The 21304-nt window shown below is 39.4% G+C and overlaps 1 protein-coding gene and 1 pseudogene across 3 annotated transcripts in view; one reads left to right on the plus strand and one right to left on the minus strand.

The window, feature by feature from the left end:
* CDC42SE2 (CDC42 small effector 2) overlaps window positions 1–21304 on the minus strand; it is a 68614-nt gene that overhangs the window by 25826 nt on the left and 21484 nt on the right. For all 3 annotated transcript variants that reach the window (XM_014583581.2, XM_014583580.2, XM_014583582.2), the window contains exon 2: window positions 12263–12597. In XM_014583581.2, coding sequence (XP_014439067.1) covers window positions 12263–12316 — 54 coding nt within the window. In that variant the 5' untranslated portion in view covers window positions 12317–12597. The remainder of the gene's footprint in view (window positions 1–12262; window positions 12598–21304) is intronic.
* LOC114005739 (ubiquitin-conjugating enzyme E2 L3 pseudogene) lies at window positions 7622–9145 on the plus strand (annotated as a pseudogene).

Raw genomic sequence — 21304 nt, forward strand, 5'->3', positions numbered from 1 at the left:
CTTTCCCTAAGAAGTACTCAAGCAGGAAAAAGCCTTCTTGTCCTCATGATTATTAAACCTGGAGCTGAGGGTAACTGTGTTTCCTATGAAGGAAAAGAGCATCCACTTGCAGCTGGAAAGTGAAAAGTCCATTTGCAGGCCGGCCAGTGGTGTGATAGTTATGGTAGTCGAATCCCACATGGCCAACTGCACGGTTCAAGTCCCAGAACAGGCGACTTGAGAAGCATGAGTGGCACACGTGCATGCGTGCGTACCCAAAATCCTGAGAGGAGAATGAGGGGAGAGATGACTGCAATGTGAATATTCTTTATTGGGGGAGGGATGCTTTCTCGCATTTCTTTTGCTTCTCTAGCAAGCTCACTTGCCCTATTGCTATTTTTCTAAAAAGCCAAACTGCAAAGCAAAGAGTCCTGTATACAGATGTTTAAGACCAGGTCCAGCCCTGCCATGGGTGGTAATATGAGCTGATTATACCATCTACAAAGGTCTCATTTCTAGCACTGTAACCAAAAATTCCTGATTAACATATTATTTTTAAAATAAAATCAGTTATTTATCTTAATTTGACGAGAGAGAGAGAAAGTAAAAAAGTAAGCCACCATGATTAATATATTAAGAGTCAAGTCTCCTGGGCGCCGGCAGGTGGCGTGGTAGTTAAGAGCGCTGACTCCCACATGGCCGACCACAGTTTTGAGTCCTGGATCTGGTGGCTTGCTTCTCACTTTCTCTCTCCCCACTCTGGTGAGCACATGTACCCTATAGCAAATTTCAAAAAATAGTAATATAAATAAATACATTTTAAAAATCTCCACAACCTCTATAAATAACTGGTTAAATAAATAAATGACTAATCCAGACAATCTTAAATTTTATTAAGTGGTAAAGGTCCCCTTCTTTCTTTTTAATAATTAACTAATTAATTCATTTTTCTTCAATTTGACCAGAGAGAGAGAAAAAGCAAGCCACCATGAACCATGGTCAGCCATGTGGGAGTCCAGCGCCTTAACTACCACACCATCTGCCAGCCCCAAGTATAGGTTTCTTTCATTCCACCAAGAAACTCGTTTTTGTTTTTTTTTTAAGTTCATAGAAATTTTCCTGTATTAATACTTTGATAATTTATTTTCCTAGAATCCCTCTGCTCTCTCTTTATTTTGGACCTCTAACTGAATTTCCTGGGTTGATCATCTAATTTTCTTAATCTTTCCCTTCTTTTGTCCATCTATCTCTCTGCATTACTTTCTGGAAGATTTAACTTTATCTTCCAGTCCTTCTCATAGACTGCTTTATTTCAGCTATAATGTTATTTCCAGATGCTGGGTTTTTTTAAATTATTTACTTAATTTTACTTATTATTATTTTTAAGAATTTGACAAGAGAGGGGCTGGCAAGTGGTGCAGTGGCTAAAGGCACTGGACTTCTACATGGCCGACCACGGTTCAAGTCCTGAACCGGGCAGCTTGCTTTCTCACTTTTCTCTCTCTTGTTCTGTCCCTCTCTGGTCAAATTAAAATAAATGAATAACTAACTCTTTAAAAATTTTTTTTGGCAAGAGAGAGAAAGTGGGAGGGGAGGGGCATAAAGTGAGAAAGCAAGCCTCCAGATCCAGGACTTGAACCACCGTTGGCCATGTGGGAGGCCATTGCCTTAACTACCACACCAGATACTGCTTCTTATTATTGATTTGTTCTTTTTCTCTCTCCCTTCCTTTGCCGAAATTTTTTCTTGTCTAGTGGATCCAATACCTTAATTATCTGAGGTCTATTCAAATTTTTGTTGTTTTTCAGTGCTTTTCTATTTCTTTCAAGCACTTTTATTCAGTCAATTTATTTTAGCTGTCCTTATGTCTGATGGTCATAGGCTAGTCAAGGAGACACAGTCTACCTGGAAATGGGCAAGCTGAACGGTAGGCTCAATAAAGGGTGGGCTGGCTTGTACCTTGGGGAACCCATGATGGTGGACATCTGTAGGTCTTTCCTGGAGGGCCAGTTGCTGCTCTAGTTAGGGGCCTGCTGAAGGCCAACCTGAGGGGTTTAAACCTATTGATAGTTAGATGCATCCTAGAGCCAGTAGGTAAGGAAGCCTGGTTGGCATGCTCCTTATCAGCACCATCCTCAGTGCAATTAGGTCGTGGCTGCTTCCAGCTAGGTCAATTTCATTCTTTTTATTATTATTATTATTTATTTTATTTTATTTATTTGTTCATTTATTTTAAGTTGACCAAAGAGAGAGACAGAGAAAGAGAGGGAAAGCAAAAAAGCAAACCACCAGGTCCAGAACTCAAACCAGGGTCGGCCATGTGGGAGTGTCCAACGCCTTAACAATCATGCCACCTGCTGGTCCCAATTCCACTCTTTTATCCAACTCTTTTGATGAACTCTTATCCACAGTTCTCACCTTTCCTTCTCTTTTTTCTTTACCTTTTTGTTTTTTAAACTCCTTTGTATGACTCCTATCGCATTAAGTAAGCTTTCAGGAAGAATGTATGTGTGTGTGTGTCTGTCATGATTATATACACACACACACACACACACACACACACACACACACACAAACTTATATATGTATTTTTTCAGTCCAATATTCTTCCTAATGAGTTAGACAATTACATTTCTCTCAGTAGTAATTGACAATCAAACCAAAATACTTTTGGCAAGAGAGCAACTCTTCTACATCTGGTGTTCCTGTTCATATTGAATAGACTATATTTGAAAATACCTAAGTGAGATAAAAACAAAACAAAGCAGAAAAAAAAAAAACACTATTTAAAATCAGAGGAAACTACAATTTATCATCTGGACATTCATTATATTAATAGGCGTGCCTGCTGTATGTCAAGTACTATGCTCAGCACCTGACATAAATCATCTAATGTTTAAACCCATTACTTAATTACATTTAATTTTTTTCCTAATTATTTAACTTTATTTATTTATTCATTTATTCATTTATTTATTTAAATTTGACAAGAGAGTGAGAAAGTGAGAGAGAGAGAGGGAGACGGAGAGAGAGAGGGAGGGAGAGAGAGAGACAGAGACAGAGAGAGAAAGTGAGAAAGCAAGCCGACAGGTGCAGGACTTTAACGCGGTCAGTCATGTGATAGTAAGTGCCCTTAACCAACACACCACCTGCCAGCCCCATAGAAGAACAAATATACTGGAAGACATGTATGTACTATGATATACATAGAAGAACCTACAGTACAGTTTACAATAGAAAAAAACTAAAATCTAGACACTAACCAAATATCCACCAATAAGACATTTGTATTGGGTGATGGTTTATACCAATTGTATTTGGTGTGCATAATTACATGTTTTCTATTTTTGGTATAAAACATACCATTTCAAAGATTTAAATGGTTTTTCTCTTAATTACTAATGAATTTTCACTGGCTACTTTTGCTGATGTCACACTTTCAGTAACACAAATTCCAACAACCACATACTTAGTGCTACGAAACGGTGTGCTTAAGTCATCCCTGTAGCCTAGTAGTGGTTAAGAGAGCTGGATCCCATATGGCTAAACACAGACAGAATCCGGGACCAACAGCTTGTAAAACAAGCTGGATCTGTGTGCGTGAGTGAATGCCCCAAAGTCCGACAGGATGAAGAAATGGAAGAGAAGGGATTATGGTGTGACCATACCCCATTAAGGGACGCTTTCTCCCTCTACCTCTCTCTGAAGAGCACATGTGCCCTCTGGCAAAAATTTAAAGAAAGAGCTTGTTTTATCTTAAGAAATGTAGGGAGAGGCTGCCGCGCCTCCCTTGGGAGGGGAGGGGTGGCCGCCGCGCCTTGGGGGGGGGGGGGATGTAGTAAAAAGCTGCTCTGAACTGAGTAAAGATCAATTTAAGAAAAGCATTAAAGCAACATTTCCCCTCAAGCATTTATGAACTAATAAAAGCATTTTAGTATCAGAAAACAAATGGCTTTCTACGGCCTCCTTGCCCTCTTCCCTCTCTTGAACTCATACTGAATGCTATGGACACTTGCTTACCAACAGTGCACAACTGGTTCAGAGAACAAATAGAGCTGGAACACAAAGCCTGCCTGCTCAGTTTTGTTAAGTCTTTCTAATCTTTCAAGTACAGACAATTTGAACTTTCCCCAATTATACTCAAGGAGTTGCAGAAGTACAATGTCCAGGGGAAACCACCCACCACACGCCAATGGGCGTGTCTGTCAACCCGGAAATACGGTGGCCACTGCTAAGGTAGGCAGGCAATCTAGAGTATCAGTCTTTGGAGTTTCCACGTTCAGCAATACAGTTAAAAAACCTGAATTAGTCCTCTACAATGCCCTTCTAAAAACTAGGGTAATTTTGCTTTCTTTCCTGTTAAGGACAATTTTCTATTTTTCCTAGGTAAATTCATTTAGTTAAATGTTTTGAAATTATTACAGTTCATAATGTGATTTTGTGTGAAATTAAACAAATTAAGAGCATACACATCTGTATTTTCAGGAAAAGGGAGAAAATGATTTTAAAAAACATCTATACCTCTTTTAGAGTGTGAAATGTGATTCCTAAAAAATGTAAGTTCTAAATGACTCTGCGCCATCTGAAATTATGGCCTAGTACTTATGAAGACGCATCACAGTTAGGCAATCACTCTTCTGATTTATACAAATTCTTTGAAATCATGACATGCCTTCCACTGGAGCTTTCTCCAGCTACCTTTCATGGAACTACTGGTTCATCCTCTCAGGCTGCAGTAGTGGATTTGATGCTTTCCAGGTCTAGCAATACCTAGTTGTCTACTGATGCATCCTCCCTCCATTTCCTCAACAACTTCACTTCCAAAAACCTTGAACCATCTGAACACCAAGGACAGTTCTTTGTTTCACTGTAGCAGGTCCAACACCACTTCTTGTGCACACATGTGCATATGTGGGCAGACACACACACACACACACACATTATTATGTGTTAAAACTGTACATCAGACCAATAACAAGTGGCAGGAAAAAAGCCACCACAGGGAATAAACAATCTTTTACAGAATACACTACACCTTCGAGTACAGGAGGAAGGTGGCTCTCTGGTCTAGAGTATGCGGTACTCTAGTCGGGCTCCCTCTCAGTGTGGACATATAGTTACATTCAAACCAGTGGAAAGGGTGTATGTTCTTCCACTTGGGTTTTTGCTTGAAGCTATTCAATGATTTCCAACTTCACAGAAAATAAGTGTTTGTTTTTTTCTTTTTTTTTAAGGACCTGGCTTTGGTAATCTCTCTGACTTCACTCCCACCACTGACCCCTGGGTTCACAGCTATGATGTCTTTTTGATGTTCCTCTCACACACATCACCTCTGCACTTCTTAGTGCCCATGACCAAAACTCTCTTCCCTAAGTATGTGAGTTTTCCTTCTTTAAATCCTTGTCTCTGTATCACCTCACCAGAGAGGCCTTCCCCAACATCGTCTTTAAATTAATACCCCATTTCTCCCAAATCATTCTCTATATTCTTTTCCTGTTTTTATTTTTTTAAGTTCACTTTGTTTTCCAGGAGAGACAAAGAGACAGTACTCCCAACAGAGCTTAACACAGCAATCTTCCCCTGCCCTAGTCATCCCCAAACCATGAGCACGACGTGCACAGCTACTCAGGTCCCAGACATGAACCTGGAACCTTCCCCCGGGGTAAGCCTTACAGACCATCACATTTTGCCACCGTGTCACCACCTGGTCCCTTCCTGCTTTCTTTTTCCACGGAACTGTTATGAGGCATCGTATATACTTATTTGTACAGTAAATATCTCCTCCACTGGAGTGAGTCATAAAGGCAGAAATGGTGTTTTTACTCACTGGTGTCTTATCAGTATCTGGCTCATTATAAAACTGCCAGAGTGTTGTTACATGCGCTACTAAATAGTAACTGTCTGTAAATCTAAACCCATTCTGAGACAAACAGCATTACAAAAACTTAGTGTCATGTGGGGAAACAGTAAATGGGAAGTCATATAAAATGAAAAGTTTTTCTTTTAAATAAATCAGTATTTATAATTTTTTTTTAATTGCCAGGATGTGCATTGCTCACCAGAGGGGAGAGAGGGAGAAAGCATGTCAGTAGGAAGGGATCACACCACAATCCGCCACTTCTACATCTACATCCTGTCAGGATTTGGGGGGCATGCACGTGCTCACAAACACACACATGCACACCACACAATTCCAGTATGTTTTTCAAGCTGCTCAGGCTAGAATTCACACTGTGGTCTGCCATGTGGGATCCAGCTCCCTTAACTACTAGGTTGTGCGGCGGGTCTGTTTCTAAGCAGTACTGGGTTGCACAGTAATAAGCAGATAAAGATTATGCTACAGTCCTGTAAGCGGCTGACAAACCTTTTTAAAAATTAAATTGCAAGGCAGAAACCATCCAATTTAAAACCTACAACCTTAGCTCTATCTTGCAAAAGCAACTACAACGTTTAGAGTGAATTTAAAGGTTTTAGATCACCACAGCTCAAAACATTGGGACTCTATTATACTCTCCATTGTACTGTGTTAAAGAGTAGGAAGAGAAAAATGATTCTTATGCTACTACTGAGAAAAATGCAATCTATTTTCTTCCCAATATTGGGTTGTTCCTTTTTCACACTTGGAATGTGCAAGAGCGGGGCTGATAAAGAATGAGTGGGAGAGTTGGCATGCAGCATGCAATTTCAGCAAACACTTCAGGAAACTTTAGAAATGACCAAGCAGCTTTGAGATGCGGCAGTCTTGATGAAATTAGAAAAGCAAAGACACGTTGATGTAGAATGTAAGAAGGCATACAATTATTAGCGTGTTCTTTAAATCTGTTTCCTCATGCCAATCAAGCAAGCTATTCTTCCACTATGGTGACCGTGGTCCTATTAAGTTTTGTAGAATTTTTCTCAGCAAGTCAAAAAAAGGTTAAGAAATCAAACGCTCTTGGAGATCTAGTGGAATATTTCACAGAAATACGTATTCATTAAGCAGTTAACACCATACTGACATTTAAAAGTTGTATGCAGAACAATCAGGTTGCAAATCCTTTGTGTAGTTGATAATGTATTTCTGGTGTCTCAAAACTTTATGTTTCCAACTATTTAAATTCCCAACTCGTCTTTCAATTTTGACTACTGGTGAGTGTATACCTACATTACGTACTTGAATAGTATTCATTTTATTATATACTCTCTGACAACAGATCAATCAATCTTAAAAATTTGCTATAATAATTTCAACTCCGTTTCAGCACATAAGGAGCTTGGAAATTACCATCTCATCTATACAACAAAAGAAAAAAACTGAGGATAAGCTGGAAATCTATATCTCTGTTTACATCCATCAGAGAATTGAAGTTGTAGAGAAAACTGCTACCCCAAAATGGAAGAGACAGGGACCAGCAGATGGCATGGAGGTTAAGGTGCTGGATTCCACATAGTTGGCTAGTCAGTTTGAGTCTCAGATCCAGTGACTTGAAAATCATGCCAGGCATATGTGCATGTGTGCCTCAAATCCCAAGAGAAGAGAGGAAAAGGGACTGTGGTGTGGCCTTTTCTCCTAAGTGGGTGATTTCTCACTTTCCTTCTCTGTCTCTGTCTATACAGAGTGCACATACCCTCTAGCAAAACATCTTTAAAAAAAAGAAAGAAAGACCAAGATGGCGGCCAGCAGGGGGCTGATGAAGGAGCTTGAAGAAATCCGCAAATGTGGAATGAAAAACTTCCGTAACATCCAGGTTGATGAAGCTAATTTATTGACTTGGCAAGGGCTTATTGTTCCTGACAACCCTCCATATGACAAGGGGGCCTTCAGAATCGAAATCAACTTTCCAGCAGAGTACCCATCCAAACCACCGAAGATCACCTTTAAAACAAAGATCTATCACCCGAACATCGATGAAAAGGGGCAGGTCTGTCTGCCAGTAATTAGTGCTGAAAACTGGAAGCCAGCCACCAAAACCGACCAAGTAATCCAGTCCCTCATAGCACTGGTGAACGACCCCCAGCCCAAGCACCCCCTCCGGGCTGACCTAGCTGAAGAATACTCTAAGGACCATAAAAAATTCTGTAAGAATGCTGAAGAGTTTACAAAGAAAGATGGGGAAAAGCAACCTATGGACTAAAATCTGCCATGATTGATCCCAGCAAGTGTGAGCAGAGACCCCGAGCAGTGCATCAGACACTCCGCAAAGCAGGACTCTGGAAAATTGACACGGGCCACCGCTTTGCGTTCACTTGTGGCAGTTACTAAGTTTCTACAGTTTTGTTAATCAAAAGTGGTCTAGGTAACCAGTAAAGAAAGGATTAAAAATTTAAGATGTTCTAAAAAAAGAAAAGAAAAATAAAAAAAGGGAGATACAGGCAGGCAGGCAAATATAAAGAACTGAAATTCACCAGAGCAGAAATACATGACCAGAACCTGCCACAGAATCTAGTATCGGTGTAGGAAAACCTAAGCCGTACCTAATAAACAGCTAGAGGCTCAGTGTGGACAATTTTAATGTTCCCCTTTATTCAGGATATAACAAATCCACAAAAGAGTGCATGCCGTCCTGTACACTCCAGGTATGTGCCATGATCCAGGCTGTCTGAGGCTAAGAACCTGTTAGGGGTGTGCCAATCTCTATCCCCTCATGGGAAAAAGTGAATAAATTTAAAAATAAAAAGATTACAAAAGGATATATGGTTTAAGTATCAGAACATGACTTTAAAATGTCACTATCTGGAGATATGTAGAAGATATAAACATTTGAGCTACATCACTATTACACTAAATGAAGAGTCAGTAAGATGTCTGGATTAAAAAAAAAACAGCATATAAAAAGTTTTAGTGTCCTATACACTAACATTAACTAGCTGGGAACTGTAATGAAAAACAAGGTTTCAGAATAGTGATAAAAATCCATAAAATAGATAGAACAACTGCAAAAAGAAATGTGCAAATTTATATAATGAAAATCTAAAACTTTACTTAAAAAATATGAAAAGACCTGGGCCAGGTGGTGGTATAGTGATAACTCAACTGGTCTCACATAGGAGTAATCCTGGGTTCGTGACCCGGTACCTCCCTGGACATGCCAGGTATACGCACACGCCTGTGATCCTGGCATGAGGAGCCTATTGGGAGTAGTCTCCATCCCTTGGAAAAAATAAACAAACTGAAAAAAAAAAAAAAGAAAAAAAGAATATGTAGCTATCAACATAAAGGAAGACAAATGCCATGTTTCTCAACAGGATTACTCAAAATTCTAAATGTGTCAATTCTCACCCTATTACTCTCCAAGGTCAATGCTATCCTAAACAAAACTACCTATGGAATTTTAAATATTATGAAATGTCTCATACAAAGAAAAAATATATAAAGAACAACATAATAAGGAAACACGGAACCATGAACCAGCTTTAAAAAATAAAACATTACTGGGACCAGCAGTTAGCATAATGGCTATGTCACTGGACTCCCACATAGTCCACCGTGGTTCGCGTCCCGAACCCGGTGGCTTAAAACTCACGCCAGGCGTGGGTGCATGTGTGCCCAAGATCCCGAGAGGAGAACGGAGGAGAAGGGATTGCGGCGTGGCCATCCCCACTGGGGGGTGATTTCTTGCTTTCTGTCTCTGTCTGTCTGTCTGTCAGGCGAGCACACACGCCCTATGGCAAAAACCTCTCCAAAAAAATAAATAAATAAATAAAACATTATCAATACAGTTGAAAAAGAAGATCTATAAAAAGATTTCCCCTATGAGAAAGCAAAACATACTAGGCAACTGCAAAATTGGCTATTTCAAAACCGTCTTTAGGGGACCAGTTGGTGGCATGGTGGTTAGGATGCTGGACACTGGACACTCCCATATGGCTGACCATGGTTCAAGTCCCAGACCTGGCAGCTCGCTTTCTCACTGTCTGTCTCTGTCTCTCTCTGGTCAAATTAAAATAAAATGAATGAATAAATAAAAATTTTTTAAAAACTGTCTTTAGATAGGTGGTTAGCATGAAAAAAAGGTAAGCAACTCTGAAATCACACAAATTGGTCAATAATCTATTCCACGTGGATCAAAGAGTTAAAGTCAAAATTATTAAAGTAATATAAACACATTTTAAAACATACCACAATGGTGACAGTGTTCTTAAGGAAAATTATTTTGAAAGACCCAATCAAATTAAAAAACAAGTTGACACACTGAGTGAAGCATCTACAAGGATAATAATCACAATCTGTTTGGAGCTGCATAGATACACAAAGTCAAATCACCTAATTAACAATGAAAAAGACAATAAGTAACTCTATGAAAGAGGAATGATAAGAATTTAAACTGCTCTAATAATCAGATAAGTACAAATTGAAAAGGTATATATGAATTTCAACCTCTGATATAAAATTAATTATGGTAAATCTTTATCACAAATACTATGAAGACTTTATAATGGTTTATACTTAAATATGAAATCATCTGAGATCATACTATTAAGCATAACTGACAACACTTATGTATAATATAAAATATTTACTTAAAAATAATAAAACTGGGCCAGTCCATGGAGTAGAGGTTAAGGTGGCTGAATCCCACATAGCTGACTGCACAGTTCAAGTCCCAGACTGGGCCACTTGAAAAATATGCCAAGTCTGTGTACATGTGTGTCCAAAATCCTGAAAGGAGCAATGAAGCAGAAAGGACTGTAGTGTGATAACCCTCCATGGGGAATGCTTTCTCACTTTCTCTCTCTCTGGCAAATGCACACACTCTCCAGCAAATAGTAAAAATAAATAAATAAATAGAAAAAATAATGAAGTCTATACAAATATGTACATATACATATTCACTGAGACATGTCTAGAGGAATATATACCTATCTCTTTTTAAAAGAAATTTCAGTGCCAGCCAGTGACGTGGTGGTAAAGGCAGCTAGAACCCACACGGCCAACTATGTGGTTCGAGTCCTGGACCAGTGGTTTGAAAAATATGCCAGGCATGTGCGCATACATGCCAAAAATCCCAAAAGAGAAATGGAGGAAAAGTGGCACGGCCATCCCACATGGCAACTTTTTCACTTCCCTCCACTCTACTCTCCTCCAGTGAGCACATGTACCCTGTACCAAATTAAAATTGATTAATTATTTAATTAATTAAGTAAAAAGCGGTTTCACTTGGGGATCGGTGAGACTGAGAAGTAAGTAAAAAGGATTAATTTTAAAATTTTATCTTCTATCATCTATGTGAATTATTACAAAAATTGTGTATTATGTGTGCAATTCTTTTTTTAATTTACCCTTATTCTTCCTTTTATGTTGTTACATATATACACAAAGCAGGATAAAATACAAATTCGTTTGTTCGGCCTGCCTGTCAACTAGGTACTATATATAGCTAAGACCGCTACGGTATTATATTTGATCCTAAATATGCTAAGTAAATATGGTCAAGACTCTTAAAGAATTCAAAATATGGTGAGAAAGACTGCAGAAGAGTTACTATGCATCAGGTTCTATGCTACAACAGAAAAACGACCTAGTGAGCTGTGGGAATACAGACGAGACATTATCTAAACCAGACTGAGGAAGACTTCAGAGGTGAAATCTGTTACCACCTTGAAAGGTAATAACATGGAGGTTGGTGAGCAGAATTTTGGTTGAGGTAACAATATGTGCACAGGTTAGAAGTCCGTTAAGACCACCTGTGAGATTTTAGACAAAAATCGGAACCTTTTGGGGGGCCAACATGTGGTGTGGTGGTTGGGGCGCTGGACTATGACAAGGCCGACCATGGTTTGAGTTCAGGACCTGGCAGCTTGCTTTTTCTCTTTCTGTCTCTCTCTGGTGAGCACATATGCCCTATAGCAAATTTAAAAATAATAACTAATATAATTAAATAAATTATTCTTTAAAAAAGATAGAACCTCTTTCAACTTACATAAAAAACAAAAGCAAACAAACAAAAAACTAATAATAATCCTCATAGGACTGCTGTGAGGAAAATGAGACAGTGAATCAAAAAGAACAGGAGAGCAGTCTGACTGATACATCATCTTACACTCGCTGGTTTCCAAAACTGACTCAGCTGCTTTACCTCACTTTTTGTCTCCTCCTCTCACTGTTCCTCCAGAGGCTATTTGGTCAATGAATACAATCTTCTCAGTCACCAACAATCATCTAAGAGAGTTCTAGACACACAGCATTTACTCAAAAAAATGTCTGAGACCCGCCTGCAATTACGGCTCGGGTCCTGAGCTCAGCTGGAGGACAGTGAACGTCACCGAGCACCCCGCCCGCCGTGTACACAGGGTTCATACTTACAGGCTGAGGCTGTTCTGCAATACAGCAGTTGAAACACAACCAGAATTCACTCATGCTTACAGTCTGAGGTATAAATGAGCACCAGGGAAGGTTCCAAATCTCAGCTCTGAGTTCCAGGAAGCTCGCTCCTCAGTATGATGAATGTCCAATAATGCCCAAATGATACTTTCACTATTTCACTGTGATTTTCTTCCTGGAAGTCAAGTATCTTATACAGTCAACTTGATAGAGAAAAAGATCGTTTCCTTTCTTTGCTTCTGATGCTACAGAGTGTCCTTTCTGAACCACCAAGAAGGTACAAAGCTTGTTGTCTTTGCTCAGGGCCTATAACAAGTCTAGGGAAAAAAGAAAAAGTGAAAGACAATAAATTAGCTTAATTATCCTCAGAAGCTTTTATTTCTTTTTTTTTTATTTATTTTTTTAATATTTTTTTTTTTTGGAGAGGTTTTTTCGCTATAGGGCGCGTGCGCTCGCCAGACAGACAGAGAGAGACATAGAGACAGAAAGCGAGAAATCACCCCCCAGGGGGGATGGTCACGCCGCAATCCCTTCTCCTCCATTCTCCTCTCGGGATCTTGGGCACGCATGCACACGCGCCCGGCGTGAGTTTTAAGCCACCGGGTCCGGGACGTGAACCGCGGTCGACTACGTGGGAGTCCAGCGACATAGCCATTACGCTAACTGCTGGTTCCCAGAAGCTTTTATTTCTTAAATCTGTGATAAAATTAAGAGTATTCCCAAAAAAAAATTTAAAAAAAAATCAAGATTTTAACAAACTGATACCCATTCAACAAATGAGAGCAATGAAAGTTGACAGAAGTTTTTGCCTTTATGAACATTCTATTTTTATGACTATAAAAGCATTAATTATTATTTAAATATGATTATCTCCTTTTAAAATGACTAGAACATTAGGATTGTCATACAAAATTTCCTAGTTCCAAGAGAAAATACTCACTATTTTCACTTCCTTTATTCTTTTTTTAAAATTTGACTTTATTATTATTTTAAAGAATTATTTTATTTAACTTTATTTATGTATTTATTTACTTTAATTTGACCAGAGAGGAACAGAGAGAGAGAGAGAGAATGAGAAAGCAAGCCGCCAGGTCTGGGACTTGAACCATGTTTGGCCATGTGGGAGTCCAGCGCCCTTAGCTACCATATCACCTGCAGGCCCCCAGTTATTATTTCAAAATTTGTTATAGGTCACAAGCACTCACCAAAGAGAGGCAGTGAGAGAAAGACAGAGAAGGAAAGAAAGAAAGAAAGCCACCAGGTATAGGACTCAAACCACAATCAGCCATGTGGGAGTCCAGCACCTTAACCACCATGCCACCTGCCAGCCCTTATTCTTTCTTTTTTTAAATTTCCATTGAGCACATGCACTCACCAGAAAGACAGAAAGAGGAGGGAGAAAGCACCCTCCAGCAAGACGTGGTCATGCTACGGTCTGTTCTCCATTTCCCCATCCTGTTTGGGTTTCAGGCATGTATGCACACACACGCCCAGCATGTTTTTCAAGCTGTTGGGCTGGTATTAAAACTCTGACAGGGCATGTGGGGTCTGGCTCCCTTACTATGCTGAGTGGCCAGCCTGAGCCCATTATTCTCATAGACAACCCAGATAGTAAATGCATGTAATCAACTCTGAGAAGATAATCAAAACTATATTGCTCTCCCCTCATCCACTGAAATTAGATAGGGTTAAGTTAGGTTTTCTTTGTGAATCAAGACATTGATTCCTACCACCACCACCACCACCAGAAATAGTTAAATGTTAGTTAAAATACTGTATATTCTTCCATGGCAAACCAAGCACAGTATATCAAAGAGAATCCTTGTTAGGCAACTTTCTATCTGGAGTTGCACCAACAGTAAACTATTTTCTTTCCCACTGCCAACCTGTGGAGTTTAAGAATGTCTACTGTGCAGTAGTTAAGTGTTGTGGATTAGGAGCTAGATCCTACATAGCCAACCATGGTTTGAACCCCAGCTCAGGTGGCTTGAAAAACACACTGGGTTCATGTGTAGACATGCCCAAAATCCTGAAGGAAAAGAGAAACGGAGAAAAAAGGATTGCAGAGTTACCATGCAGGGCTGGGGTTACTTTCTCTCTCTCTGTCTCTCTGACCAGTGTATGTACCCTCTGGCAACAACAACAAAAGTAAAAAAAAACAACAAAAAGCATGTCCTTGGTCGACCGTGCTCCATACTTCATGTAGAAGTGAGTTCTAACATAGTAATGCCGTCAAGCAGAGACAAAAGAGGGGAAGTCCAGAAGACACGAATCTCTGGCCCAGCCCTCCCGAAGACCAGTTTCCCCGGCCATGCATTCCCTCTTTAGCCTACAGCTATGTTAAAATGGCTGTATAACACCTGCAGCCTGCTACAACAGTCAAGTGAAGATGTCTTGGACAGTTAGATGTAGAGATCTGAAGCCTAGGAAAAGCCTTTAAATCATAGGCAGATTATGACTGAAGCGATGAATAACAATCTCTAGGGAAAACAATACCTCTGAGAAATAGCAGCACTTAAATGATGGGTAGAGAAACAGGAGTCTCCAAGAGGTCTGAGTGTTAATCAGAATGAGAGAGAGGAGGAAAACCAGTTAAGCATGGTGCCACTGGCGCCTACTTCAAGGAGGAAGTAACAGTGTTAACTGTCACCAAGAGAGCAAAGACTGAGACCGGCCTAGCAGAGTGGACAACAGATACTTGGGGGTCCTGGCTATAGCCTTTTAGTGAAGCAGGGAAGACGGAAATCAGATTACAGAGAGAGACACAGAGAGAGAGAGAGAATGAAAAAGCAAGCCACCAGGTCTGGGACTTGAACCGTGGTAGGCCACGTGGGGGGGAGTGTACAGCATCTTAACCACCACACCACCTGCTGGTCCCTATATCAAGTATAATTAAGTTCCCCCTTCTAGTTTCTCTAAAACCATCACTTTAAACCTGGTAAGGCAGGAATTTCAGTTATTTTTATAAAGTGAGGTTAAATGTACATATACTCAATGTCACAGATATGGGTAGTAATAAGGCATGAATTCTGGACTCTGATTCTACAGAGTCTAGAGGACAAGTCCACTGACATACTACAGAAAAATAGCATGTTTAAACGTCAAACATAGTCAGTCCAGCAGGTGGAGTGGTGGTTAAGGCATGGGACCCTCCCACACAGCCAACCACAATTCGAGTCATGGATCCGGTGGCTTGCTTTCTCACTTTCTCTTTCTTTCTGGTCAAATTTTAAAAATGAATGAACAAACAAATTAAGTAAATAATTCTTAAAAAAAAAAAAGTCAAACAATGGAAGAAAGCATAATCCATACAGAATGGTCACATGGGCTGCAATCAATTCCCCTTCCTCCATTTCTCTTTCCTTTCGGGATTTTGAGCACATACACCAGTGCACCCAGAGTGTTTTTCAAATCCCACCAGATACAGGACTCAAACTGCACAGCTGACCATGTGGGATCTAGGCACCTTAACCACAAGTCAGCCCTGTAGTACTTATTTTTAGCAAAACTGAACATTCCTTATCTCATCTAACTTCTAAACCAAGTAGTAGCAGCTCTCTACCACTAAACTGGATAAATATGAGGAAGTTTTCCAAAATTTCATGGAAAAGATGTACTGTGAAAAAATTATGCACAGATTTCAAAATCTTTTATGCCAAAATAAGCTCATAATTCCATTTTCCCACAAAGTTTTTGAAGTCCCCTCAAACTGTGAAATTTCACAAGCTCAGAAGAACAATATATTTATTTATATTCTTTCTCCAATCTTCTTATAGCAAGAATGTAAGAGTAAATGGTTAAATTCACTATCATAGGGGCCAATCATGGGGCCAGCCCAGTGGCATGATGGCTAAGGTAGGCTGGATCCTACATGGCTGGCACCACGGCTTGAGATCAGGACCCAACATCCTCGAAAACAAGCCAGGCACATGTGCATGCATGCCCAAAATCCCGAGCTCAGAGGAAAAGAAATTGTGGTGTGGCCATTCCCTTGGAGGGGGGGGGGTTCCTCACTTTCTCTCTCTCTCTGGTGAGCACACACATCCTACAGCAATCTAAAAAAACTTTAAATAAATAATTCACTATATGTTATTTTAGTGTTGCTATTTAACAAGTTTAACTTCACCCTGGATCAAGGATCCTGGTAAAGCTAGTCAACTTCTTTCTGTTTATACATTAAATTACTGGGTGACCAGCAGGTGGCGTGGTAAAGATGCTGAACTCCCACATGGCCGATTGTAGTCTGAGTCCCAGACCTTGTGGCTTGCATTCTCTCTTTCACTCTCTCTCTCTCTCTCTCTCTCTCTCTCTCTCTCTCTCTCATCAAATTTTAATAATAATAACCAGCAGGTGGCATGGTGGTTAAGGCACTAGACACTCCCACATGGCTAACCACGGTTTGAGTCCTGGACATGGTGGCTTGCTTTCTCACTTTCCTTCTCTCTCTGTGTGTCACTCTCTGGTCAAATTAAAATAAAATAATGAATAAATTAAATAAATAAATAGTTTTTAAAAGAGGAGTGAAAAAAATAAACTAAAGCTTTATTGGGTTGCCGCTGGGCTGAAACCCCTGAGTGAAAATGCTGGGGGGGGGGGGTCGTCCTCAAAAAGTTCATGGTAATACACATTAGATTCTAAACTTTTTGCACCAAAATAAATTGCTCCTTTAATTCTGTTTTTCCACAAACTTTTTGAAGTACCTTGTATTAACTTTACATTGGAAGGTCTGTGTGTGTGCATGTGTGTGTGTATATATTTATTTTTTACAATTTTTAAAAAATAAATTTATTTATTTACTCATTCATTCAAATTTTGACCAGAGAGAGCAGTCAAGTGAGAAAGCAAGCTGCCAGGTCTAGGTCTTGAACCACAGATGGCCATGTGAGAGTCCAGCACCCTTAACCACCACACCACCCCAGAAGGTATATATTTTTTAACCTCCTTTTTTAACTAAGTGTACCTTCTGTTTAATACTTAAAATGTTTAAAAGTCTTCATACTTTATATTTCATAATATTTTATCACCCTCACATTTATCCCAAATTCAACTTTTCTTCTCATTTAAATATATTTTGTGAACTTAACATTTTCCTATTCTCATGGACTTCACATGACATTCATGATACTTCCTCTTAATATTTAGTTCAATAATGACCATTTAAAGTACAATAATTTATGCTTCTGTGTACTTCCACTTAGATAACAGACCTGCTAATGTGTATTTTCAAGCCAAAGGAATGTTTGCTATACCATGGGTTTTTATTTATTAAGTAAATATCTAGGTCTTAAAATGCTTGAGACATGTCTTAAAATGAAATATCAATATATTTTCCTGCTTCTTGCCTTACTAAACAAATTTCCTTTTTAGAATTTTCCCCAAAAGTATGTTACAAGAAACATTCATATATATATATACATTCAGAGAATTCTTCACTAAAAATTTCAACATTTCCACTAATAACTATACTGATAGCTACTTCCATTACTTGAGCTGAAAGTTGTTTAAAACATGTCTTTATAAACCTTGTACTTTTTTTCCCTCTTTAGATAACAAAAGGAGTGTCACTGCAGTAACATCAACATCTAAACTTGGCTTTAAACACAACTCAGCACATTCCACACATAAATAAGAGGCCAGACGGGTCTAGAGCACAAGAGGGCATTTCACTGACTCACGGATTCTTAACACGGAAGAGTCAGAAATGGAAGCAACCTCAAAGATCAGATCACGGCACTTACTCATGAACAGTTTGAAGAGAATTATTCCAAGGCCACTTAGGTAGTGACTGGCAGAGCTCTGAATTAAACGCTTGGGCTCTTGACTTACGAATGTGAGTGGCATGAGGATGAAAGTGGAGTAGTATTTTCTCAAAATAGTAACCACCACCAGCCCCCCTCCCCTGCAACCTCCTCATTTTCCCCACCTAAATCAAATGCTACAGATATCAGCTTTCTACCTGTGCAAGCAGTGTTGTTTCTGACAACTTAAGAAAGCTGTGTGCCAGCATCATAATCACAACTTAATGAAATACTTTTTAGGTCAACTTCCAAATAATGAAGACTCCATTTGAAAAACTAAATAATGGACCATACCTTTATTTTTAACCTTAAACATTTTAACTCAGTTTAGGTATTGAGCATGCTCAGTGACACTAATTCAAAAGTTTGGAATTTATTTTGCAGTAGGGTGCTGTGCTTACCAGAGACAGAAAGCGAGCGAGCTAGCGAGCGAGAGAGAGAGCGAGAGAGCAAGAGAGAGAGAGCGAGAGAGAGAGAGCGAGAGAGAGAGAGCGAGAGAGCAAGCACTCACCTCCCGGGGGGATGGCCACACCGCCAATCTCTTCTTCTCTATTCTCCTTCCGGGATTTTGGACACACACGCACACACAAGCACACACGCACGTCTGGTATGTTTTTCAAGCTGCCAGGTCTGGAACTTAAACTACCAAGTCAATCATGTGAGATCCAGCTGCCTTAACCACGGATTGGCCCCAAAGTTCAGAATTTAGACTTTGAAATAAAACTTCTATGATATTTAACTGCACTTCACTAATGTTTGGAAACACTGGCATGGGCAAGTGACAAGCTCACCTCTCAGTTTTCTCATTTACTGAATCAAATGCTGTACTCTCAATTTTAAAAGTTCTGAAATGAGGACTAAATTAAGTAACGCATAACAAGCCACTACACAGATGATAAAGAACTATACTGGGGACCAGCAGGTAGGTGGTATGGTGGTTAAGGCACTGGACACTCCCGCATGGCCAAACACGGTTTGAATCCTGGACCTGGTGGCATGCTTTCTCTCTCTCTCTCTCTTGCTGATCTTTCCGTGTGTGTCTCTCTCTGGTCAAAATTTAAACAATACAAATAAATAAATAAATAAACATATTAATTTTTTTGGGGGGGAGAGGCTTTTTGCTATAGGGCGCGTGCGCTCGCCAGACAGACAGAGAGAGACAAAGAGACAGAAAGCGCGAAGTTACCCCCCCGGGGGGATGGCCATGCCGCATTCCCTTCTCCTCCATTCTCCTCTCGGGATCCTGGGCACACACGCACGCGCACGCACACACACACAAAGAGACACACAAACGCCCGGTGTGAGTTTTAAGCCACTGGATCTTAGACTCAAACCGCGGTCAACTACATGGGACTCCAGTGACAAAGCCATTATGCCAACTGCTGGTCCCAATTAATTAATTAATTAATTTAAAAAATAACTATACTGATATAAGATGTCCTTATTTGTTATTAGCATTAAAACGGCAAATCAGAATAAAGTAACAAAAAACAGTAATGTTTCATTTGTTCCATACTTTTGAGAAACAGCCTAGAAGGCTATTGAAAGAAATGGAAAAAAAATTATGGTATATTCATTAAAAAAATTATACAAAGTAAATGAGTAACAGCTTCATGCAACATAGATTACTAAAATACTGAGAGAAGGACCAACAAATGGTGTAATGGTTATGTCACTGGACTCTGACATAGTTGATCACAGTTCAAGTCCTGGATCCAGTGGCTTAAAATTCATACTGGGCACATATGCATGGGTGCCCAAAATCCCACAAGGAGAATGGAGGAGAAGGGACCGTGGCATGGCCATCTCCCCTGGAGGGGTGATTTCTCACTCTCTGCCTCTGTCTCTCCAGTGAACATATGTGTCCTACAACAAAAATCTCTCTTAAAAATAATCAAATTACTGTATACGTTTTGGTCTATTTCTGGGCCCATTATTGTATTATGTTAATCTATTTGTTGGTCCCTTATGTCAATACCTTTACAGTAACACTTGAGGTCAGATAATAAGTTTCTCAACTTTATTCTTCTTTTGCAAGATTGCTTTAGATTTTCTAGGTCCTTTACATTTCTATTTACACAGTAACCACTTTGTCAATTTCTATCCCAAAAAAGTCTCCTGTAATTCTGATTAGGAATATATTCTAACAATTAATTGGAAGAAAATTATGTTTTAACAATATTGAGTGTACTAATCCACAAACAAATTATAGTATATACCATGTTTTACAGCTTTCAATGTACAGGCTTTATATCAAGTATTTTGTCATATCACTTTTGTTTTTGTTTATAGCTTTCATAAGTTTTAAAAACTTATGTAGCCATGGGGCTGGCAGGTGGCATGGTGGTTAAGGGCACTGGACTTCCACATGGCCAACCATGGTTCAAGTCCTGGACCTGGTGGCTTGCGTTCTCACTTTCCCTCTGGTCAAATTAAAATAAAGTTAAACAAAGTAATTCTTAAAATTAAAAAAAAAAAAAAAAAAAAAAACTTATGTACTCAAATGTCAGTTTTCATGATAAAGGGTTTTATCTTATTTAAAAAATTGTTCCTTATCTCAGGACGATAAGCCTATCATCCCACAATAGTTTTGCTTAGGTTTCCTTCTATCAATTCATTAGGATGTTATTATTTTATATGTCACAATTACGTAACATTTCATAATCTTCTCAGGCCTTTTCTTTCTGACATCTTCCTTTTCTCGTGGAATTAACACTCAAGTTTTTGTTTTTTGATTTTGCCAGAGGACACGAACACTCTCAGTAGAGAGCCAGAGAGAGAAAGACGTAGGGAAGAAAAAGGAGAAAGGATCCTCCCACAGGCACCCCACAATTTCTCTCTCCTCTATTTCTCCTTCCTTTTAGAGATTTGTGCAGCCACGCACGCCCGGCATATTTTTCAGCTCTCTGGGTCTGGGACACAGACTACGCAGTTAGGCATATGGGATCCATGCCACCGCTTGACCATAAAATTCAAGTATTTACCATCGAACATGTATCTATCTATCATTACACTCAGAAATGTAAGAAATATTATGATATTGGCTCAAAACCGAGAGAGATTACAAAATAAAGAGAGGAAAGCGGCAGACATACTCTTCTCCATTCTCAACCTATTACTTCTTTTCCCTCTGGGCGTGAGAAAAACTACCATAATTATCTTTCCTTCACTTTAATAATCTTCCTCTTTTGCATTTTATGCCACTCTTCTTACTTCTCTTTTATAG

Source organism: Tupaia chinensis, unplaced genomic scaffold, assembly GCF_000334495.1.
Source record: "Tupaia chinensis unplaced genomic scaffold, TupChi_1.0 Scaffold144346_1, whole genome shotgun sequence".
Taxonomy (NCBI): Eukaryota; Metazoa; Chordata; class Mammalia; order Scandentia; family Tupaiidae; genus Tupaia; species Tupaia belangeri.